At 40.8% G+C, this 24,820-nt stretch overlaps 3 protein-coding genes across 3 annotated transcripts in view; 1 reads left to right on the forward strand and 2 right to left on the reverse strand.

Moving 5' to 3' along the window:
* The window catches only part of LOC118418897 (transmembrane protein 237-like), a gene marked incomplete in the record, with an annotated part of 7,841 nt that extends 4,168 nt beyond the window's left edge, over positions 1–3,673 (reverse strand). The window contains 6 exon segments of the mRNA XM_035825018.1: positions 697–836; positions 1,223–1,329; positions 1,792–1,920; positions 2,531–2,577; positions 2,977–3,079; positions 3,505–3,673. Of these exon segments, the coding sequence (XP_035680911.1) occupies positions 697–836; positions 1,223–1,329; positions 1,792–1,920; positions 2,531–2,577; positions 2,977–3,079; positions 3,505–3,658 (680 nt within the window).
* A 316-nt stretch (positions 3,674–3,989) lies between these two features.
* Positions 3,990–10,341, reverse strand: LOC118419399. Its single transcript, XM_035825766.1, has 9 exons — positions 10,184–10,341; positions 9,659–9,699; positions 7,834–7,853; positions 7,528–7,572; positions 7,164–7,349; positions 6,478–6,522; positions 5,426–5,494; positions 4,736–4,804; positions 3,990–4,267 (listed from the first exon to the last, which is right to left on the reverse strand). The coding sequence occupies exons 1-9, from the start codon at positions 10,214–10,216 to the stop codon at positions 3,990–3,992; spliced, it is 786 nt and encodes a 261-aa protein (XP_035681659.1). The 5' UTR covers positions 10,217–10,341.
* An 89-nt stretch (positions 10,342–10,430) lies between these two features.
* Positions 10,431–24,276, forward strand: LOC118418895 (PAN2-PAN3 deadenylation complex subunit pan3-like). The gene is made up of 18 exons (XM_035825014.1): positions 10,431–10,608; positions 11,841–11,940; positions 12,336–12,408; positions 12,738–12,811; positions 14,661–14,832; positions 15,325–15,500; positions 15,717–15,890; positions 16,294–16,351; positions 16,843–17,001; positions 17,568–17,684; positions 18,056–18,166; positions 19,821–19,980; positions 20,571–20,658; positions 20,943–21,082; positions 21,543–21,672; positions 22,213–22,277; positions 22,843–22,981; positions 23,511–24,276. The coding sequence occupies exons 2-18, from the start codon at positions 11,881–11,883 to the stop codon at positions 23,673–23,675; spliced, it is 2,061 nt and encodes a 686-aa protein (XP_035680907.1). The 5' UTR covers positions 10,431–10,608; positions 11,841–11,880; the 3' UTR covers positions 23,676–24,276.
* The last annotated feature ends 544 nt before the right edge of the window (positions 24,277–24,820 follow it).

Raw genomic sequence — 24,820 nt, forward strand, 5'->3', positions numbered from 1 at the left:
TGTCAAACACAGAGACTGTACAGATGGCCAGCAGCAGGTAGAACAGTGACTGTGCAGGCTGAGCCTTACCTGTCAAACACAGAGACTGTGCTGGCTGTGCCTTACCTGTCAAACACAGAGACTGTGCTGGCTGTGCCTTACCTGTCAAACACAGAGACTGTACAGATGGCTGAGCCTTACCTGTCAAACACAGAGACTGTACAGATGGCTGAGCCTTACCTGTCAAACACAGAGACTGTGCAGATGGCCAGCAGCAGGTAGAACAGTGACTGTGCGGGCTGTGCCTTACCTGTCAAACACAGAGACTGTGCTGGCTGTGCCTTACCTGTCAAACACAGAGACTGTACAGATGGCTGTGCCTTACCTGTCAAACACAGAGACTGTACAGATGGCTGTGCGTTACCTGTCAAACACAGAGACTGTACAGATGGCTGTGCCTTACCTGTCAAACACAGAGACTGTACAGATGGTTGTGCCTTACCTGTCAAACACAGAGACTGTGCAGATGGCGAGCAGCAGGTAGAAGAGTGACTGTGCGGGCTGTGCCTTACCTGTCAAACACAGAGAGAGACTGTACAGATGGCTGTGTCTTACCTGTCAAACACAGAGACTGTATAGATGGCTGTGTCTTACCTGTCAAACACAGAGACAGTACAGATGGCGAGCAGCAGGTAGAACAGTGACTGTGCAGGTTGTGCCAGCCGGCTGTACTGCTGGAGGAAGTTCAGGTCTCCCTTCTCCGTCAGCAGGAAGACCACGATGCAGTGCCACAGCGAGTACCCGGCTAGGATCCCGTGGCAGAACAGCGCAAACTTCTTGAACCCTCGATGAGTCGACTGCAACAGAGAAATTACCCCTTAGTATGCTAAGCTACATTGTACAATATGTACCTACATGTATTGCAGTATACATATAAGGGCAAACCTGTTCTTGTCAGCTTTAACTGGACATCATGGCTATAATTGAGGGAACTCTACTGACACTACAAAACTACATGGACTTTCCTATGGTCTTCTTTAACAGTACATATATGCAAGTCATTACATTTATGGACACCAGAATATGTATTTCCATTACTATACTTCTATACTACAGTATTGTTTCAACTATGATTCCAAAAATACTGTGAAAACCTCCTCTATCCTACTGCAAGATAAAAACACTAATTGTAGTAACTGAATTCACACTGTAGATGTAGCTGTAGACAGGAGGGTTAAGTTACCAGTGCCAGTTCCCCTGTAGTCCTGTCAGCCTTGTTCTGCTCGGCATATTCCTCGTCCGTCTCCTGTAACCGTGACAACCGGCGCCGCTGCTCCACCCGGAAACCACCTGTTGGTACAAGACCAGCATTCAGTTTTTGGCAACACCTCATGGGTGGAGCATATCTATGCTTGTCTGTGTTTCCATGATTCCCAATGCGTAAATGTATACACAAGGGAGCATTGCCATATGTGTAAAGTTCTGATGTTTCTAAATTTTATCAGTGGAGTTGGAGGGGTTGTAAAGCAGTCTGGGTGGATATGAGTGAAGTCTGCCATCTTTGATTGCCTTGTTTGAAGCAAAGGAAACTTAAATGAACTTTTGATTATGCTGCCAAGTTGAGAAAAGAAACTACATATTTCAGAAGAATATGACATGTATTCGTAGGTACATGATAATACCGCATTTTACATTCTATTTTCTTAAGACGAGGAGGGCACAAGATGTAGTGACACCAGGGTCCTAAGACTGACCTACTTGATGTACAGTACATTGTACATATACCAGGGAATATGAAAAACTGTGTCTTACTTTTGGTTTCCACAAAGAGTGGTCCTACAGGCTGACTGGTCATGGAGGAGACCTTGTGTGGTTTCTGCACATCTGTCGTCTTGTCACCAACGATGATGTCCTCATCTGCTACCATGAAGTCTACTGAAACTGTAAGCAGAGGGAAAAAACAACTGTCACCCTTTTTTTTCTTCAGAAAATTGTTGTACGGAATCATTTTGATGTCCTCATCCGCTACCATGAAGTCTACTGAAACTGTAAGCAGGCAGAAAAACAACTGTCAACATTACTTTCTTCAGAACATTGTTTAATAGAATCATTCTGATGTCCTCATCTCATCTGCTACTATTAAGTCTACTGAAACTGTTAACAGGCAGAACAAACAACTGTCAAACTTCTTTTCTTCAGGAAATTGTTGAACGGAATCATTTTGTGTACTTGACAAGATCTGAAGAAATGCAATTAAAGGCGTCTTATCTGACTGTAGACTAAGTATTTTCTGGAGTACAATTGAGCAGCATAAAATGGTTCCTAGTAGAACAGTATAAACGCAGTCCTGAGATACTATAAGTCACAGGGTTATCAAGTTCTCTGTTTTTGCCATCACCGTGAATGTATCACTGTAATGATCTCAGTCTGTTTTGAGTCACATTGCTACAGAAACTAAGTAAGTTCAACCACAAACTCAAAGATAATACAAACACTTGATTTTCATCATGTTACAATCTCTATAAGCAGATAAATTTGGCAGTATACACACCTTCTCCATCTGCTTGGTAGGCCTCATCGGCTGAATTCAGGGCAGTCCTGAAAAGAGGAGAGTACTGTAAGTCTTAAAACCCTTGCAGTGGTTTTATATTTGCAGTTCTGGTGGTGACCACCGCTGCAAATTGATGACACCAGGACTATGTCTTTCTAAGGTTTTAATATGAATACTGCACTACTGAAGAGTTTCCAGGAACTTAAATCACTACAAAAACCCACCTTTCCCTCCCACCACATAATACCACCGCAAAAGAAGTTTTATACAACAATTCTATACAAAAGTTACTCAAGTAACTGGATAGGTTTTATAAACAGTCAGGCGTTTCTGTACAACTATTAGTATTACTGAACATGCTTGAACACCAAGCAAGCCAACTGATATTATATCAAATTACATGTACTTACAAACCAAGGGATAAGACAAGCAGTACAATTCTTTACCTGGCATTTTTCTTCTTCTTTTTCTTCCCAGGCTGGGGGCGTGGGGGTCTGGCCTTCTCACCTCCCTCCCCTTCCCCTTCTGCACTACCTTCCCCTTCCCCCTCTGGAACAACATGGACATGTCCATTCAAAGTCTTGTACTTACATACACTATATGACAGTATGGTTATCCGGTTGGTCTAAACCAATGCCAACATATAAATGCCACATACTGCAATTCTTTATAGTTTTTTAAGGTTTGCAGTGGCTACTTCATGTGAACTGAAAACACTTTAAAAGGCATTTACAGCATCCAATTTTTTTGCAAATCCTCTGGGTCGGAGCCGGTATTATAGTATGGATTCTTTTAGCATTCCTTAGTCACATACATGTACCTTTCTATCATTCAATCATAGCTTTGAAGGACTCCCTTGGAAATCAGTTTCTCGAAAACTAAAGGGACCACCCTACAAGATTGATAAATAAAAAAAATAAAAAACTTAACCAGACAAAACCTAATCTAAGACAAGTATATTCATGACCATGTACCAGGTCTGGGCTTGGGTTTCCTACGCTTCTTCCCGGAGGAATCTGGAATCTCATCTATTCCCTCCTCACTCACCGACCTCCGCACACGCGGGGACTTTGTAACACCTGAAAGAATGAAACTTGGAGTCAGATATAGTGACTCAATTACCTTCATTGCTACGATAATACATGCAGTTGAACATACGGTTGAATAAGACACCATCAGAATGTCAATATCATAAATGACGGCAAACATTTTATATAAATATCTCATACAGGTATCTAGCCAGGAAAGCTTCTCCATGTACTTGTATTTGATGCACTGAAAGAAAAATTAATTCTGTCGGATCTGACTATTCCCAAGACACACACATTTAGCATATCACAACATGGCCCAAACATGTAGTGAAAGTCTTTTGTTCACATTTGCACTTCTACCCAAACACAAACATGTGTACTTTGAAGGCAACACACGTGCATTACTATGGTCTGTAAAAGCAAGTTTACTAGTAAATAGTGATACCAGGGGACCCAAGACTGACCCTTGTGGTACCCCTGGTTGTAAAGAAGTTCAACACAGAATGACTGACATAAATACATGATTCACTCATGAAAAAGTCTTCATGGCTTATGATATGTTTGTTTATGAAAATGTGCATGTGACACATTTCTGATTTGTGAAAATGTGCATGTAGCTTACACTTAATCTGGGCCTTCCTGGCAGTACGAGGGGAGGGAGTGACTCCACTACTCTCACTGGTTTGTGTGAGGAAGGTGGTAACACCTTTAGGTACACAGGAGAGAGTGACAGCAAGGAGAAAGTCAAGAAGGAAAAAAACACACACACAGAAAACAGTGTAGGATGGACAGGACAGGAAGGACTTTTTTGAAATTTACCTGTGCCAAAAAAAAACCTGGAATTTTCTGACAGATGCTAAATTATAACAGTTACTACAGTCAGCATTCTACCAACTTTACAAACTTTTTTGTATTAAAGTATACATACGACACTGTTATGCACATAAACCCAACAGAAAACAAAATATCTGAAACATGCTCAAACCTTCTCTCTGCTGAAGTAGCCTTCTGACACTAAATCATAAATGAGTATTGGTTTAACAGCAAAGAGATGGCTACATGTACATGCTTTCACAGTCTAATTTGTGATCCTTTTTAAACATGCTTTAAGAGTGTTGTATTACACAGAGAGGTCATATGCAGTCAACATGCCCGTCTTGTTTACAGAACTGACCCTGGCGAGAAACGTTACGCTTCGTTTTAGGAGAGGCTGCAGGATTTCTGGTGTTCTCCCCTCGTCTGCCTAAACCGTTGCCAATAATGGATGGAGCATGGTTATGAGAAGGGGGAGGGGAAGCAGAGGTTGAAAGAGGGAAAATTAATGATGACCCAGATGTAAAAACAAAGATGAAAGGGATATCTTAAAGCTACATTACAAAACGATCATCAATATGAAATCATGTGCAAGCATGTCTAATCCTCGCACCACAGGAATAGTAGACAATAAACTGGAGTATAAAATCACATTCAAAATTCTTACAAAGTAGCAATATAACCTGTAACAACTTATCACAAATATACAAGTGGTATACATATATAGCAGGCTGGCTAGAGGAAGGATATGCAGGTATCAAAAAGACATAGCCTGGAATCCATCCTAATCTCCAAGCAGATCCTATGGTGCCTTAAGATAGTATCATAGGCTAGTTTTGTTCGCTGACCGAAGGTGGCTAATAAAGGACACTCCTTGGCTGGCTTCACTCCTCAGCCAGCTGATTAAATCTCACTTATAGCAGTCCGCCCAATATCCGCTGGCTACAGCCCCAGACAGCAGAGTTTGCGTTAAACAGACTAGATGGATTCCAGGCTACCAAAGGCATGCAGTGGCTAGCAGGAGAAGACGGAAAGGTGCCGGGAAGAGTACCTCTGTGGTGCCGCCGCCTTTGCCGAGGAGAGACCGCCACCTTGTCTTTCCCCTCCTCATCATCCAAAGCTTTGTGCAAGCGTGAGGAAGGGTGGAAGAAGAGAGGCAGAAACGGAGGACAAGTGAAGAAACCCACAGTGAGTGAATATCAAACATTTGGTGGAAAGAAAAGGGTGCAATTACAGCAAATTTACTACAAACAGCATCAGTTCAGATGGTCATAGAACAAAATGACTGAGTTGAAAGATTCAAGCAAGCTGTCTAACAGCAACATGCGCATAGATAGTAGTAATACACAAATATAACACTGGTTGACAGCATGTTTGCATTGTTTTCCCTCATCAAGTCTCTGAGATGTTTCTGACTAGTACTTAGGAAGAAATTTTCTCAAGTCAGCTCTTCAGGAGAAGCTATTTCAGTCCTATCCAATTTGTAAGTTGTAATCTTCAAGTAGCCTTCAATCCTTGTTGCAGGTTTTTCTTAATCTTTCTCTAACATGCTGTGGTGCCACAGATCTAAAGAGATCCCAGTTCAGTGCCTTATCACTGTTTCAAAGCTACCAATTGGTCTTGCATCAAGAAAGTATTGATGGGCACAAGTCTCATTGAAAAAAATCAAACTACATAATTCTGTGTGAAACTGCTAACATGCATGCATGACAAGCACAATACTGTTAGCTTTTTTCAAACTACTAAAAAAATTTAAGATATTAAAAGGAGTTGGACAGAAAAAAAGCAACCTGAATGTACAAGCAGTGCTACATTTGTACATGTACCTGTACTACACAGCCATTGACTACATTGTATCGTAAACATGCAAAAAGTACAAGACCTTAGCAATAAAACTTCCTATTTGTTACTACAACTAAGAAATTTAAATAACCTGTACTACAGCAGGATTGGACAAAGGAATGGGTCAGTACACTACATATATGTTTGTGGTCAGTACACTACTAGTACATGTATGTTTGTGGGTTAAGTTCTGTGGTCAGCTCTGTGGATAGATGTTAGTAAGTACAATGGAGGCAGGGATATTATCGTTATTGCCTTCACCTTTGCTTTGTCTCTTGCTCTTTTCTGACAGGTCAGTACCAGCACCTGCAAGGAAACTTACAGCTTCAGTGCACCATAAAGCATTGTGTTAGCCTTTTTCAAATCATGTCATTGCTGTGTTGGCTGCCATGTTGGTGCATGCGTCCCTATTTGTATTATCATAACTCAAGCATTTCAAAACTAGCTCTCCTTATTTTCTACAACACTATTGAGAGTTTGAGAAGTGAATGCTTGAAAACTTCTAAATAAAACAAAATTAATGCTGTGTACTCTTGGGCTACGACCAGTTCTATTTGAAAGAGCATTTTAGAAGCTCTAAAATGCTCTTTTCTCACTGAAGGGCCGTAGGTACATGTGGATTAAGCCTAGAATAAAAGGAAATGGTTGTGGGACAATTCTACATGTGTGACTCTTTCCTGCCATGCTTACTGTTTGAGCTGAAGCAGTCACACACAGACATAGTAACAAGTATATACTGTATATACAAACACACACACACAAACACACATTGCCTTACAGACCAATCCAATAGCCCCTCCCACCCATGTTAAAAACTTAGTAACAATTCTAAAATCAATCTTGAAGCACCTGCAGCCACTCTCTCATTAGTCAAACTACTAATTGCCGTTCTATCAGTATCTTTGGTTGAATTTTTGCTAATTTGAGAGTCAGAGCTGGCCTATTACCTTCCTCCTCCACATTTCTGGATTGTCTCTTCTTCCTCTGCCTGGCCTTTCTCTCCTGTCGGTCCTGTTGTGGCTCCCAGACGTTGTCCACGCTGCCGTTAGCTGACGCTCCATCCTCCACCCCGTCTACCCCGCCCCGAGACGCCAACGCAGAGGACGACAGCTGGGAATCACTCCCGGTAATTCCTGGGGAAAACAAATAAGGAAGTTATAGAAAGATTAGAAAATGGGAAACACATCTGAAATACCGATTTAGTCATCATTGGTCAAGAAAGAAATATGATATCTATAAAATGTAATTTCAGACTATTAAAGAGTACTATATTTTAGAAAAAGTAAAAGAATTAAAAAAAATATTAGATACCTGCAGACAATCTTTTCTTTTTCTTGGTGGTGGTTGCCAAGAGATCTGCATGAATGAAAAAAAGGAGATATGTGAAATGAAAATAGAAAAGTAAATATTATAAGTAAGCCTACAGGTGCAATGTGAAATCAAATGAAGAACTTGAAGAACGTAACAAGTTTTCCAACATACATGTATAGAAATAGGTGCATCAAAATAGATGAGAGAAAAAAAAATCATACATTGATTAAATCTAAGCATCAACCAATCAAATGGACAAATTACTAGTACAGTATGTTGTACAATTATTTAGGTAGGTTAGCTTACCTGGTCCATCGGTGATTGTGCTATCCAATGCAAAAGAATAAGGTACAAAGGATATTAAAATAAATGTCACGATCATAATATTTAAATATTCAACAAATCTACATTCGGATTACAAGTTAACAATTGACAAAAAATCAACAGGAAGACCCTAGGCCCTTCTGCCTAGAGCATAATCAGAAATTTTAATTCCATGTATGATGTAAATTATTTCATTGAAAGCCTCACTTCTTGAACTCAATGTACAGTGTTGTTGTGCCTGTGTTGTTGGTGAACTCAACGCAATGCCTACTTGTCACCTGAATTCATCATAAATCGAAGCCTGCCTGCCGAATTTTACATAATAAATAAGCACTCTCAGTCTCACATGCATGAATGAATGAGTTTATTGCTCAACAATCGCACAGGGTACAATGTATGGCAACCAATAACAACTAATAGCTATACAGACAATAGTACTAAGAGGCTACATACAAAACAATAACAAAACATTATCGATAACAGTACAGTTATGTATAGGTAATCTGGTCTCGCATTTGGAATACATTATGAAGAAACTGGCCTACGTAGACGGATATATGAGTTGAACATGAGAGCAATATATTGAAAATATCGTTTTCTGCACCAGTAAGAGAGATGTGTGTTTTGGTTCTAATATTCTTAAACAATGTTTCTCTCTCTTTACTGTAGGTAGGACATTTCATAACAAAGTGGAATTCATCTTCTATACATGTATTTTCATGACATGTAGGACACAGTCTCTGAGTGGCTGGTGTGTTACGGTGACGACCTTTTTCGATTTCTAAACAATGTGCACTTATTCTCAGTTTTGTAATGCTGTATCTAAATGGTCTATTATGAATTGATTTGAGATATTCTTCCATACCAAAGTGTTTTTTAATTTTCGAATAGGTTTTTAGTTTGTTGGTGCTTTTGAGCTGTTCCCTCCAGCCAGAAAGAAACGTGTCTTTTAGACGCTCTTTAAATATGTTCCCAAAATGTTTGGCATTAACAGCGGGGTTAAGCCAAACATTTTGGAACCCATGTCGGCATAAAATGTCCTGAACGTGAGTAGCCCAGTCATGTTCTTTTTCCACTGAAGTGTCGTAAGCCTTTTTAACAATCCTATCATTTGGTAGGGTATGCAATCTTAGCCAGTATTTAATCAGATGTGTTTGACTGTCAACGAATAGAGGAAACACTCCTAATTCACCTCTTACGGCAACATTGACAGAGCTTTTTGGTACATGAAGTAAAATTTTGCAGACGTTTAAGAGTACGTATTCTAAGTCAGGTATTTCATATGAGATTTTTGGTTGTTCTATTGTTATATTCTGGTTCCTAAACAAAGTGTCTGACTGGTATATCACGTTCAGTTTGCCATTGTATTTCTTGAATCGAACAAGAATGGGACGAGTATAGATAGGCGAGGCTTCTGATATATTTCCCTGACGCGAGGCTCTAAGTATATTAACTTCTGATCTCAATGCATGTGACATTGTGAGAACTGTCTGGGCATTGTTATGCAAATCGAACAAGGACTATTTTCTTTTTCAGGGCCTTTAGGCTTTACCTTTGACATATCACCTAGGATTCCTGTTGACTCACATGCGTTCTGATCTCTGTGAAAGGGCTTGTAGGTAGCCACTGCCTTCCTGAATCTAGCATATGATATAGCTCTAGCATGTACCCCCCATGCAGCACCCCCCTCCCCTATATCAAGGAGGTTGAAAGAGTCCCTCTTCCAATCTCCCATAATTGTCCTTGCCTATATCAAGGAGGTTGAAAGAGGGGGTCCTTGCCTATATCTAACTCTGAGGGAACTTACCTTGGACCGGGAAGGGGAGGCAGGTTTCTTGGAGGGAGGTCCTATAAAATACGGGACAGAAATATGATTCATATAGACATCAGAGTGCATACAAATCTCCTCTGTGATTCTAAATTTAAAGATATCCCTTTTCAGTCACATAATATTTTTCCTAGATCATAGAGATGTCTGTAGCTATGACCAGAGAAACTGCTCGCTTCGATAGAAAACAGGAATGTGGAAAAAAAACATTCAAATATCTATATACTAGTACCTTTGCTAATAACATTCATGCATATGACTAAACCATAACTGTCGGTCCAATAATCAAAAAACAACAACAAAATCACTCATCAAAATATGAACACCCTAATTTTTATACATATTACGTTACATTGATGGTTTTATGAGCTGTAAATTTCTACGTCCTGTCTAGATTTCTGGTTCAGAACATCGACCCAAGCGACCCGTGTGTAAAATGTCACGTTTCTTTGATAAATCATGTCAACAATCCTTGACACAAATTCACCAAATATTTCAACTCACCTGATGGGTGGCCATTTTGAATTTCAATGACATCTCGGGAGATCTCGCGAGATGTAAGGGTTGAGGACTGCCAGGTAGGGTTTCAATATACTAAAGATTTTTATCAATGATCATTTTTCCACTAAAGATAGAGATATGTTTATATCTTATACTTTTGATCTGTAGTTTTGATCAGAATAGAAGGTAATTGTTTCACTACACGCTGAAAGAAAAGCGGTCCATACCACTTTGATATCCAAATGTGATACTGATAAACTCTTCAGTACCCTCACAGCAGAGACAAGAAGGTGGTTGTGGTTTTTAGTTCTCAGGTTGTTGTTGTTGTGGTTCAATTATCAAGAGGGAGGGGACAGTTTTTCGGCCAAGATCTCTTCTCATTATCGCCCAGGACTACGATAGAGCCTTCGGGATGACCAGAAGGTCATGTAAGTACTGTAAAACGCTTCCCTTATGGGAAGTTTACTCGAACGATGTAACTGAACTGGAGCACTTTTTGTTCACATTTTGGGGAGGGGGGCACGTACCGATTTTTCTTAGAAACTCGACAATCGTCAGCCTTGTTGATGGATCAAGTTTGTATTTGACCATGGCGATGTAAGATCGGGTTAGCGAGTCTAGTCTGAGTTTGTCGTGAGGAAAATAAACTGTTCTATTAGCGTTTTACAGAAACGATTTCTGATAAAGAACACAGTATTTAAACAGTTTAAAATGAATTTTAGATACGTTGTGGCCCTCGTGATTTAAATTTGTAGACATTTTGTGATATCAATACTGTATATATATATAATTATTGTCGCACTAGAATGTACTAATGTACTAGAAGAAGAAGAAGATTTCAGTATATTATAACACTTCATTATCAACAGGATGTTTAAAATTAACTTTTGATGTTCCAGGTTTGTCTCATAATTTCATGAGTACGTCTAGCTAGTTACTAGTACTATACAGTTGATTTCAAATTCAGGAACATTTGCCATGCTTGTTAGGGGATTCAAACCCAGGACCTCTTGGTTCTGGGCCAAACACCCTAACAGTATGCAACATGATGCCACCTGCTAATAGTCCACTTCACAGTTTAGACTATGCATACACAAGGTCAAAGGTCAATGAACTTGCAAACAGTTCTTGTCTAGACCATGGTTCATTAATGTCCAGACATGAACGTCTTTTGTTTATGTCGCAGGGGCCTTCAACTTTGACATATTACTGTAAATGCAGAAATTTTCGCAGTGGTTTTATGTTCACAGTTTTCACATTGCCAATTCACTGTGAACTTAAAACCACCGTGATTGATGGCGTGAACATTTTTCTGTGGCAGTAAGAGACTACAGTGCATGGTGCTACCGTGAACTTAACACCACCACGACCAGTCCTTTTCCTGCAGCTACGAAATTAAATCCCCGCAAACTTAAATGCATTTACAGTACCTATCATGTTACCCATGCATCATACTCTGCATGCATTTAGTTTAAACCAGGAAATAGCCTATTTCTTCAGTGACAAGCTTTTACCACTTCAACACAGTATTTGACTATGAGTTAAGTTTCAAATTCAGAGTACCTTTCATAATAGAACACCAAATTTTAATAATAATGATCGGGATGTTACATGGTTTTAGAACTGTTGATGTTGACATTTTCGTTATTGTTTTTGGCAGAACTTTTTAACGTGTACGCAACGCTCCCCCAGACGCCTCTATGTATCGCAGTGACAGCGGTGGTGGAGGGGACGTCCCCCATACCATGGACAACCATATGGTCAGTAACTTATATCTACAATTTAGTGTAGGGGCTGCATTCTTTTTGCCGTAGAGGATTATCAGCTGTTTAATTCAGTGTAATCCTTGTTTAGATCTTTCTAGATTGACATAGATTGTGATCAGCATATATAAACGTAATTGGCACCTGACTTTAACGTAAAGAATAGCCAAATGCCTTCCTGAATTTAGCATTATGTGTTCTTGAGAACCCTCATGGAGCTCCCCTATAGTAGTATAGTACATTAAACTAATTTAGTGACATAAGGTCATGGTGGTCTAATAGTTAATAACAGTTCTAGTCTAGTTGTTTGTTCCAAATTTATTGATTTGTTGACAATGTTGATATGTAATTCCTTACCATGTCTTTCTGACTGATACTTGGGTGTTCTGCAGAATTCCAACAGCAGTCCGAACGTTAACGGAGCTGTACAGAACGCCAGGCCATTCTTTCCTGCAGAAGGACAAGGTGAGGACTTGGCTTGCTTCAACATTACACTTGTTAGCCTTAAAGTTTAAAGTTTAAAGTGCCTCGAGGCAGTTTGAGTACAGGAGCTAATGTTGTCTTGTAGGAGTGAGAAGGCCACTAGTTTGCTAACATATTAAGAACCATTGAATCCAAAGCCTGATTTTGTTATTTCTACAAAATTGCTGATTGTTTAATTTTCCTGCTGCAATCTTGAAAATCCTTCCACAAATTGCGGACAGCAGATGGATAATTCAAACAGTGTATATGTAGGTCATCCGGCACTCTAGTATAGAGTGTAACATTTCCTGACTTTGTTTATATCTCCACAGCTCCTCCTCAGGAAGCACCAGCTGTGCTCAACAACTTCTCCTCTCTCTCAATCTCTTCAAACAAAGGTGGCAAGGTAATGGAACATTCAAGTTTCAACCCTATGTCATAGGAACAGCTAGTGTTATTTTCCATATGGTCTTTCAAATGTTCTTCCCTACATGAAACAAAAGACATGTGGCAGTTTGTGTGTCGTTATCACGCATTTTCCATATGCAATGCAAGCAGTGTTTCCGCCAGAGGGGCGTCCACCCGTCCATTGACGGTCTCATTTCGTTTTGGACGGCTTGAACGCAAACAGAGGCCGTCCTCATAAAAAAAATGCGACCCACATTTTGCCGAGAAATCTGTACAAAGTCGATAACGTTAAATGTAAACCGCAGTTTTGTGTTTTGTATTGAAGCAAGACGCTTGGGGACGCCGTCCACAGTCAGAAAGCCGCTTACTGTTTGTTTTGCTATTGTTATGATTGTTGACAAATGTGTGTCGGCGCCCTTTCGCATACGATAATCTCATTAAAACCCGTTTTTCAAGGTCTCAGTTATGCGAATTTTCCCTGCCACATTTCGAAAACTTGGCGGTAGGTCGATCTCGCTATTACACTACAAACTAATAGTTGTTATTGGGAGAAATAACTTAATAAGAAAACACACTAACTTTGTCTAGATATTAAAAACTTTTAGTCTCTGTTTTCATCATGAATCATCGTAAACAAAACAAAACACGATGATCAGAAACATGTGCCCACCGGGTGCTTGGCACGGGAAATCCAAGACCTCTTTCAAGTTCGTTATCGGCAACACAGCGGAAAAATAAAGTGTTCACATAAGAGGTGATGGACGTAAAAAACATCAAGTATAACTTTGGTTCCTTTTAATATGAGTTTTGAGCCCGCAAAATCTCCGAAAACGGCAGAAATTTTCGGGATAAATACGCATCAAAAATGGCGGTCGGTAGTTGTTGTGTATCCTAGCCAATCACAGCGCTACTTTCCCGTGACGTCGCTAGCTTTCCCAAATCTCGCGAGAAGTCACCACGTGAGATTGCGGGATTTCGGCCGCCATTACGCTCACTGTCGCCGATAGACGATGTTTTTCGTCATTTCTGAACGCAAATTTCTCGATCTATGGAAGGTTTTAGATGATTTATAAGTATACTACAACATAAAAGAGAATATATACAAATGCTATTTCTTTTTTGAAAGCCCAAGAACCGTTTCTAGAACTTTTTAAAAGTCGTAGTACCCGTTCGGTGCGGCATACCGGTACGCGGCACAGATCATAACACTTCGGCACTGAACTTAATCGGACGTTAGTTGTTTTGTTTTTTCTTGCGACAGTTAACCATTAACATTAATTTTCGCGATTTTACAATTAAATTTAATTTTCGCGGTTTTGCAATTAAATTTAATTTTCGTGGTTTTCGCGCCCCAAGGTGGACGGCCTCTCAGCTGAGGTCTGGCGGAAACACTGAATGCAAGAGTGACAGAAAGTAAAGTTCATAGTTGCCAGCCTTATGCCAAACATGCAAGAAACTCATACTAGCTTTTGTAAGAGGACAACTACTGAATAGATTCTTGCAGATTCAGCTAAACGGGTGTATGTTCTTTGGGTGTTCTTTGGGAGACCAACAGACAGTCATAACAAGATGCTGTTCTTCAAACCCTTGTGATCTCTAAGAACTCCTGGTTCAGTTCGTCTGGATGTAATGTCCTCAGTTGGTGTATCCAGTAGGATTCCCGGTGTAAGTGGCATTGTCTTGTGGAGTCTTCATTTCCCGTGTAGCGAAGTTTTTTTATGCCAACGACTTCAAGGTCTGCAATGCTGAGGTTGAAGTGGGCTGAGAAAAGGGTGTCCTTCTTTGCGTTGATGGATGAGCGGTGGGGTACAAGGAGTGTGTAATCTGTATTAATCTCTCTGTTCCAGATTAAGGGAGTGGACGCTCATGAGTTCATCCCTGGGAACAGGATGTCCGCTGCCAGCTCAGTGCCGTCGATGACAGGGCTGGGTGTGAGCATGTCTAGCCCCTCGCTGTCCACCATGCTGTTCACTGCACAGCCACACACGCCTGCTGCAGCTGGAGCAGCAGTGCCCTCTGGTGAGTAACATTGGTACTGCAGTGTCACATGTGCCAGAGAGGCTGACTGGTGAACACACTTAAACTCATATATATATAAAAAATCCTCAATATGTGTTGATGTAGGTTAGACATCCAGGTAATAAGATACGCCAAAAAGCAGTTACTCAAGCGACTGGATATTCCAAAATCATATCCAGTTGCTTGAGTGACTGCTTTTGCACGAATCCTCAGTATGATATTTGTCCACCCTCTTGCTTTGAATCACAGTAGAAATAGAAATCGTACTGTAGATCATAAAGTATTTGCGGTGTTATGTTTGTAGTTTTTGCAGTGACTTCTTACTGCAGACTCATGACAGCAAACGTATACTAGAAGCCTTGCATGGTCACAACAGTTGTTTCTGCAAACCCATGTGGATGCCACAGACTCCTAATTTTCACTGTGCTACAAAATCACTGTGCTGTGAAGTTGAATGAATTTACAGTAACCCTTTTTATACCCCCCACAAAGGTGCTTCCCTGTCAGCGGGTGCCTCCCCCCTCGGGTCCCCCCTGAGCTCCCCGGGTGCGAACAGGCGCAAGCCGCCGTACTCCGGTAGTTATGACTTCATCCCCGGCCAGACCAGCACTCCTGGTGGCACCATGCAGCAGCAGGCCATGGGACCGGCATCCTCTGCACCTGCCATGGTACAGCAAACATGATTTTTACTCTTATTTATTAGGCCGGACTTGTATGCTGGACAACTATTCTTTTATCAACATGTGTCACGTTTGTAAGCATGTCTTTGTTGTAACCTACAGCCCTGTGAATGTGAACGTTAACCAAAATAATCAATTTTTATAAAGTTGTTTTTGATTTTGCACCAAGAGTTACTCACAGCACAACCTTTCTTGACTTTCCAGCACGATTTTGGCGGTACGACGTACTTCTACACAGCAGGCTCGCAGCATGCCAGACACAGCCCGCTGCCAGCTGCACTGCTGCCAGGTGGCCACCTGTTCCACCTGCCCCACACGGCGCTCATGAAGCCCAAGGCCAACCAGCCGTCCTTCTTCATGCAGGATGAGCTGCGCCTGGTCAGACTTGTTTGTTTCTTTGTTTGATCTTTAGTTAATAAACAATACCCATCAACATTATAGTAGAGTGGATTTATTCCTTAAGCTACCGACATCTTGCACACTGCAGTCGTCCCTCGGTATATTGGCAGGCTGAATAGAGGTTCAGAAACTTGTATGCGACTGCAGATGTCTTTCTGAGGAATGACTGGGGTGCAATAGATGTCGGTTAGCCGAGGAATGAGTCCATTCTACTATACAATATCAACAATATTAGTGATACTCATACCATCAGAATACACATACATCATACTTTCGTTGCCATTTTCTTTAAATATTTGAATCATATATGGGGACCACCTCTTATCAGTCGCTACTTAACAGTTATGTATGTTGATGTGTAACCCTGAACTCTCTGTCCCAGGATACCCTGCGGAGACAGTACCTACTGGCTGCCCAGATCGATCCAGTTCAGCACCCAGGTCAGAAAGTCATCTTTACTCGTACAGCACCTTGCTTGTCATTTCGCATACTATAAGCCAGTAAACCGGCTTTGTGCGTAATGCAAAAGGTTTTTACAGTAAGTACTTGCTGCAACTGAACTGTAATGTCTTGTCATCTCAAACAAGGGATCTTTGCTTTACATCCCATTTGAGAGAACATCTCTTACGGCAGTTAGTTACGCATTTTCATGTGATTTTAGTGAGAAAATGGTTCACTTATTGCCTGCTTGAGTCAACAACCCTGACCAGAAGACCACCTTACCACCACTGTGTTTTTGATAGTTTTTTTTATTTATCAATTCATTTATTTGTTTGGCTGATATTACAGGAAGCTAAGTTTGCCCAACTAGTCAAGACTATTACAAAGGGCTAGCCTTGTGACAGAAATACAGAATACATTAAACCACATATCAAGTACATAATAGCTTTTGATAGTTTTTTATACAGAACTTACCCCCTTTATCCTGCAGACATTCCTAGTGAGGTAGACAACTACCACACCCTGTACCCCCTGGAACCAGTACCGCGGGACCCCAAACACAGGTCCAGCACCTTCGGTTTCATCACCTCCTGCTACAAGGGCATCAGTGCCAAGGATGCCATGGCGTACTGCCTTACCAGAATACATGGTAGGACACCATTCACTTTATCTTATGAAGAATGAAGGAAGAATGGGAATGATTTATTTGTAAAACATCGTAGCCTTTTGGCTGAATTGTGTGATACATTACAAGTATATTACACTACATCACAATCTCATTTAAAATCATTAAACAGACAAATGAGATGTGCCAGAAAGACTCAAAACAGCATGAAAAACACAAAGGACCACAAAAATAACTTTTGTCACCTACGCAAACCATTTCTTTGCCCATGCAGACAATTTTTTTGCATTGCTGACAAAGTTTTCCTGTGTATGGGCAACCAAATTCTTTGCATAGATGACTAAATTTGTAATTTTTGGTCTATGTACTATCCGTCTCTCTCAACTGCTGCTATTTTAGTATAATGTGTCCGCTTTTTCCCATTCTGCAAGTCTCCATTTTCTGACACCAGGGCCAGACCTGGGCTTGTGGGAAGAAACCTGCACACACACCATGACAAACAAACCCTCTACAATACCTCTGTTTTCACTGACTTGATAACTTAAGATATTTGTAAGCTGCAGGTAAAACAGGTGTTTTCTGTCCCCCAGGTTTCCACATGGTGAACTCCAAGTGCATGCTGTTTACTGACATGTGGAAGAAGATCCAACATTCCAACATTGTGCAGCTGAGGGAGGTGTTCACTACCAAGGCGTTTGGTGAACACTGTGAGTTAATTTTAATGAGTCATGGTTAACATTTTTACTATGTTTTTAAGTTTCCAGTTATTCCTGTAGGGTAAAATGTTTGTGCCTTTGGTGTCTGACATTGAGTGTTGTTCTGTTAATCTGATAAAATAGATGGAAATCTACTTATTGTCCAGTCTTAAGACCCAGTCTATACCAGGATTCATGAATCTGGATTGTTCCCAATTCCCAAATCCTGGAATGAACAGTCTTAATCTGGCTGTGCTAATCCAGTTCCGCCAAGTCCACCTCAGGAGATAAAATCAGGATCAATCCTGTACCTGGGTGAAACAAAATTTGCAAAGAGTTGAACAAGGTATAACTCTACAGCTACTTTGGTGTTGTTTGTGTAGCTCTGGTGTTTGTGCATGATTACCACCCCGGGGCAGAGACCCTCATGGCTCACCACTTCAACAACCCGCAACAGAACAAGGACTTCTTCGAGGGGACGGCTGCCAGCAAAGGTAACAAAACAACACCTATGCTAAAACTATGATTCTAAACATTCTTTGCTAGGAAAACAGATGCTTTCTAAAGGCTGAGTGACTGTAGATGAATAAAAATCTTCTATCTTTCTTACCTTGTCAAAACTATTAGTACTTACAGAATAAAGAGACTCTTTTTGACATAACCATTGCTTTATTCTCACCAATGTTTTGGTTACCATCTGTCACCTTCTTCAGGCAATTCTGACTGGTTCACATGGTACTGCAGTACAGGTGTCTCACAGTTCAGATTTGGTCACAAAACATAATTTTTTTACATATAAAAAAAAGTCTCTTTATACAGTAACATACCAACCTGATGAAATTATTTATGGATGTAGTACCTACATTTTTCATGAAGGTAAGAAGTGATGTAGATTCTTTAATGTGCTTGAGGTGTGGCTTGAGAGTTTTCGATGTCTACACTAGCATCTGTGTTGCAGAAATGAGGCTGAGAGTGAAATTCAATATAGATGAAAGATCCTCCATCATTCTTACCTTCTCAAAACTGTTCCTACATTTTTCATGATGGTAATAAGTGTTAAAGATTCTAAAATGTAACATGCATTGGCATAATACCGGTCATAAGCCTTATACCGGTCGATTAAAAATAGTGGAACTTAAAGAGATCTACACATGCAACAATAGTTATTTCTGAGGTATGCACACTTCAGACATCTAGGTGTCCAATACATAATTTACAAAGCATCGATAACAATGCATTCGAAGACAACAAGGCCAAAAGTTTTCAGGTCATTTTCGGGGCAGGCGAGCTCGTCGTGGGACAAACACACTGTCACGTTCATCGCCAGATTTGTAGATAATAATCACATGTGCTCACGGCACAAGACGAGCATGATTCAACAGCAATCTTGAATTTCTTTTGGTGACCTACAACTCGTGTAAAAGTGTGAGGAACCGTTGTATTATCGCCCGGATCTACGGCTGAATGGGTCAAATTGAACGTACGCCGCCATTTTCCCGCCATTTTTAATGCTACGGCCAGCAGTAAAGTTTTACGTCATAGCGGTTGTGACGGACCAAAATTAAATGAAAATTCTTGTCAGTATACGCCCATTTTCTCATGACTTTTTGTATGCTCATGCAGATTTTTGTTTTGTGCAACTACTAACAGGAAAGAAAGGAACATCAGAGGATGAATAAAGGTACATAGCGGCAGTTAATTGTGCCGTGTTTCGTTCGACCGGTATAGTGCACCCCCTTCCAACCACGCGCCCGTTCTCCGTGCAATTCTGCGGTGTGTTCCAATTACGATATTATGTTTTTAGCAGGACCAGAGAGACAAAATAATTTACACAGAAGAAGTGGCAACGGTAAGCTGTAACAGCAACATGTAACTGGAGAAAATGATGCGTTGATCATTTGCCAAATTAGCATTGCTTGAGAAATTGCAGTAAACTGACCGGTATTATGCCAATGGATGTTACTTGAGGTGTGGCTTGAGAGTTTCCGATGTCTACACTAGTGTCTGTTTTTGCAGGAATGGTGAGTGATAATAGATGAATAAAGATCTTCTATTTTTCATGGAAGTGAGTGTTGTTAGTTCTTAAATGCCCTTGACGTGTTGCTTGAGAGCTTATGTCTTCACCAGTGTCTGTGTTTGTTATTGCAGGAATGGTGAACGGACCGCGGCAGCACGCAGGCCTGCTCCCGGAGAGCCTGATCTGGTGTTACGTGGTGCAGCTCAGCTCGGCGCTGAGGACGATCCATGCGGCGGGGCTGGCCTGTCGTGTCATGGACCCCACCAAGATCCTCATCACCGGAAAGTCAAGGTCAGGACACTTCTGTATCTTACCTTCTCCAAGGTGAGATTTCGTAATCGGTAGCACATTGGGCTCGGGTCCAAGAGGCCCCGGGTTCTAACATTGTCGTGTCACCGATCTTGTGCCCTTGGGAAAGGCACTTAACACAACTTTCCCCACTTCAATCAGATAAAAATGAGTAGCTAGCTTTGGCTTGGGACATCCCTTGCGTAGAACATTAAATAAAAACTAGTGCCCACTGTGCCATAATGATCAACTTAATGATTGTGGGCACTAAAGGAAGAAAGAAAGAAAGAAGGTTACATGTATATTGTTGGTAGCAGTTTTTGTGGTTGAACAGCATAACTCAAAAATGTATGGATTGATTCTTGTTGAATTTGTTGTGTGGTTAGTTGTTGCCCTATCAAAGAAATTATTATTAGAATTTGTGTCCCTGGTGGCTTTCCTTGGTACTACTAGTATTTTTGAACAAATGGTATAATTGTTTATCTTGTATATTAACATTAACTTCACTAAACTGTATATCTCAACAACTCTCCACCTGTATATCAAATATACTTCCTTGAAGCACTGATTGCTCAAACTTTGCCACCTTGCAGGTTACGTGTGAACTGCGTTGGCATTTTTGATGTACTGACATTTGATGTCAACCAGAGCAATCCAATGGCTCTCATTCCACAGTTCCAGGTAAAGTTCTTTCAGCTCCTTTCTTTCTTAAAAACTTGTTGAAATGCAGTATGTCTCCTATTTCTGCATATCTACCTGAAATTACTCCTGGCTTAGAGACTGTATGTAATGTAAGGTAGCAGAAATGTAGCCAGCCAATGTAAAACGTAATCAAAAAATTTTCCTAAACGTTATTGCATTTTAAGAATCATTTTTCTTAATCATGTCTTACTGAAGTGCTTACTTAGTACCTAGACATCTTAATTCTTATATGTTTTTCCAACTGCTGTTTTTCCCCACCTCAGCAAGAGGACCTGTTGTCACTTGGCAAGGTGGTGCTGGCTCTTGCCTGCAATTCCGTGGCTGGCATCCAGAGGGAGTTTCTGCAAAAGGCCATGGAGCTGGTGACCTTGAACTACTCCAGTGACTTGAAAAATCTCATACTGTGAGAATCAGCTGTTTTCTTTTATCTCCGTTGAATAATTATATGACGTATAAATGTTATTTTTATTACTACCAATTTTTTATATTTTACAGCACAATATGTATGTTGTAAGATAGTTGAACAATACTATTTATGAAGGCGTTGAACTATTACTTTCAGAATTGCCACAAATTTCAGATTATCCAAATCCATACTATACTTGAATATAAAGTCAAACCTGTACAAGTGACCACCTCTGTATAAGGATCACCTGGCAATGGCAAATGTGACCACAATTTTTCTCAATGATACAAGCACTGAAATTACTATCTATACAATGTAGTAACCATGGGTCCACATAGACCAGAGTGGTCCCCTGAGTGGTCTTTTCAACTTGTTATAGTACTAGAACCCTCTCCAAACCTACTCTATACAAGCAACATTTCAGTAATGATGTTTTTCTGATGTCCCTTTCCTGTAGCTATCTGTTGACCAATCAGGGGAGGCCGAAGAGTGTGAATGACATCATGCCGATGATTGGCGCTCGATTCTACACACAGTTGGATGCAGCTCACATGCGGTGTGACGTCATCGAGTCAGAACTGGCTAAGGTCCAGAAATTTCGCATAATCCTCTGGTTTCCCTATAGCTGTCTTTAACACATACTCTCAATCGAAATGTTGTAAACTTGTCAGTCCTAACTATACATACATACTAAATTTGCTTTGAACAGGACAACTTTCAAACTGATGTCTATGGTTATCCTAATTGAAATATGTACCCTTGCAGTGAACTTTTCATTCTTGACATTAGGTATGGTCAAAACCTTCAGACACCTGGAGAAAAAGTTAAAGACCTTTTTACTTTGCAGTCTTACACAAAACAACAATATACAAATCACTGGTAGATAAAGGACATTTGGCCCCTGCTACAATTATGGTATTTACATACAAATTTATTGTTATGTTCTATATTCTTAGCACCACCCAACTCAATCAAAATGTAGAATGCAAATAAGAATTGCATTCTACATTTGGGCCAGCTGATAATTGCCATGTTATCATTGGTTGAAGTGTTATTAGTGATGGACAGTATTGGTGTATTAAGTTAAGACTTTGTGACACATCAGAATTGTGTTGTTCTGTTGACAGGAGGTTGAAAACGGCCGTCTGTTCCGGCTATTGTGCAAACTGGGCATCATCAATGACAGGCCAGGGTAAGGGCACTCTCAAACAAGCATTAATTTTTTCTATGCGTCACAGTGTGATGTAATGGTTAGAGTGTGTGGTCCAGAACTAAGAGGCTTTTGTTTGAAACCCAAGACATGCCTCGATGATGCATGTGCCCTTGAGAAAAGTACTTTACATGGATTAACAGTACTTTCACTTAACTCAAGTGAAAAAGAGTACTTAGCTTCAACAAGGGATGTACATTGGATATCACATCAAAATAAGGTCCTGTATTTGAGGAGAGTCACACCTCAAGCACGTTAGAGAACCCACCTACAGACTGCTGATATGCGGCGAAGATGATGATGAAAGAACCCACCATACTTATTGAAAAGAGAAGTAGCCCTTGCCAGTGTGAACAGTTCATAACCTTACAGTCCTATGGTCGCACCTCGTACAGTTTATGTTTTGTTGAAGTTACCAGAACGCTGAAAATTACAGACCCTTGCAATTTATTCCTGGCAATTGTAAGCTCCTCTCCTTTCATGGCTGCAAAGAGAGTGTAGTTGGCCCACTTAATAACAACTCCCCCTCTTCATTCCTGTGTATTAGGCTGGGTCTAGACTCGGACTGGTCAGAGACAGGTGACAGGTACCTGCTGAAGTTGTTCAGGGACTACTTGTTCCACCAGGTCACTGAGTCGGGCGAGCCATGGATCGACATGGCGCACGTGGTGCAGTGCTTAAACAAGGTAAAGCTCACTCATTCACACTCACTCAGTCCCATAGCTAGTAGCCAAAGGGTTAGTCTGTCTACAAAGGTTCTCCACCTCTCCAGTCATCAGCCAGTTTGGTCAGCTGGACTGCCGTCTTACCTGACCATCCTTAATATCACTGATCCATGTTTGGTGGGTGTGCCCCCCTCCACTTTTCCTTGTACACTTGTATGTGTAGATGGTATTGTTTCAATCACTTTTCACATTGCACACATATGCTGATATTTGATACCTGGTAAAATGCAGAGAAATAAAATGGCAGTTTCAGTGGAGATTATGCATGCTCCTTTCAATGCTTTTAGTGTCCTGTTTTTTCTTGACTGACCAACATGGCCCCATCTCTTAAAGTTTGAATCTAGACAACTAGTTGTTGTTTTGAGTTATTGACAATGTTGTAAGGACTAAAATTTAGGGTAGTCATTTTCTGTCTTAGATTTGTCCATTGTCATTTCTCACAAGCTTTGCAGTTTTGATAAGATGTGCGTGTTCTATCCCTTTATTCCAGCTGGACACGGGAGTGCCGGAGAAGTTGTGTTTGGTCTCGCGTGACGAGCAGAGCGTCCTTGTGCTCAACTACCACGACCTGAAGCGCTGCTTCGAGCAGGCCTTCCAGGAGGTGCTGACCGCCAGCCAGCCCGGCGAGCAGCCGCCCACCTCCCTCCACCAGTAGCCGTGGAGCCAACTTCTACTTATCAACAACAGACGGAACTACTAACAGGAATCACCACCTTCAACATGTAACCCTGCAGTTCCCACAAGAACCAGCAGGGGTCCTTCCAGTACGTGCCCGGTGGATAGTGGACCACAGAGTTGGGGAGATCACCCAGATTGTAAATACCCACTTTGGACGGCAGGTGATCAACAGTAAATGTTAATATCGTTGCAGCTAAACATGAAGAATCTTACTCCGTAACAGAGATCACAGTTGTAATAATAACGGAGTCAGCTAGTCAGGAAAGGGACTTTTCCCACTCGAGGCCGGATAATCTCCAAGAATGTGTGCGTAAAAAGGTATGAGTCGTGTCGGCAGGTACGTGGAATAGCGAGGCAAGTATTATGTAAGGTCTGGCCAGCTCTGTAATGCTAGATTGAAAGTTGTTGGACTTATCATTCGAAGCACCTTACTACCAGACTTTAGTGGCGTATTTGCTGACATTGTACAGTCAGGTGGGCAGAACCACTCTTATTCCTACAGAGAAATGTTTATCTTTTGTTTCTGTGTACATGTCTTTTGCCATCAGAGGTAAATAAAATGAACATTTTGAGAGAAATGTTTCCTGCGTGATTTCTGTGTGGACATTTTTTTCTACAAAACGCACTTTGGCGGAGGAGGATTCTGATCTCCAAAAGTAAAATATTGATATACAAGGATAATTACATTTCATGACTTGAGTAACTTTTCTGATCCATTCCTTCTAATTTATCCTATGAGTGCATCTGTGTATGATTAACAGTATGGTTGCAAACTTTTGGGGGGAAATGGGAATTGATGCATGCACAACAGATGTCATCCATCTTATCAAGTATGTACAGTAATACTGAAACTCAAAGAAAGACAGCTGTTAAAGATGAGCAAACTATAGAATATTTATTGTACAACAGGCACCTGCAGAAGTTCCCAACATGTTTAGGACACAAACATGTAAAGCTATCAGTCCTTGCAAAGACATAGATGCAGTGATTACTAGATTGGTTACACTAGACTACAATGCATTAATGTATACCTGTTATTCCATTCTGTAAAATTGCACATTGAGAAATTCAATGAAACTGAGAAGTTTGACAATCCTCTCAGTTGAGTTTGCAAATAGGGTG

Source organism: Branchiostoma floridae, chromosome 7 (assembly GCF_000003815.2).
Source record: "Branchiostoma floridae strain S238N-H82 chromosome 7, Bfl_VNyyK, whole genome shotgun sequence".
In the NCBI taxonomy this organism is placed as follows: domain Eukaryota; kingdom Metazoa; phylum Chordata; class Leptocardii; order Amphioxiformes; family Branchiostomatidae; genus Branchiostoma; species Branchiostoma floridae.

Excerpts from the sequence above, each read along its gene's own strand:
- LOC118418895 (XM_035825014.1), top strand. The coding sequence starts at position 11,881 with ATGTATCGCAGTGACAGCGGTGGTGGAGGGGACGTCCCCCATACCATG. Across the intron at positions 12,409-12,737 it reads CTTTCCTGCAGAAGGACAAG|CTCCTCCTCAGGAAGCACCA; the intron begins GTGAGGACTTGG and ends ATATCTCCACAG. Across the intron at positions 21,083-21,542 it reads GACTTGAAAAATCTCATACT|CTATCTGTTGACCAATCAGG; the intron begins GTGAGAATCAGC and ends CCTTTCCTGTAG.
- LOC118419399 (XM_035825766.1), bottom strand. The coding sequence starts at position 10,216 with ATGTCATTGAAATTCAAAATGGCCACCCATCAG. Across the intron at positions 5,495-6,477 it reads GAGCAAGAGACAAAGCAAAG|CTTTGGATGATGAGGAGGGG; the intron begins GTGAAGGCAATA and ends GCTTGCACAAAG. Across the intron at positions 4,268-4,735 it reads GCGTAACGTTTCTCGCCAGG|GTGTTACCACCTTCCTCACA; the intron begins GTCAGTTCTGTA and ends GTGTACCTAAAG.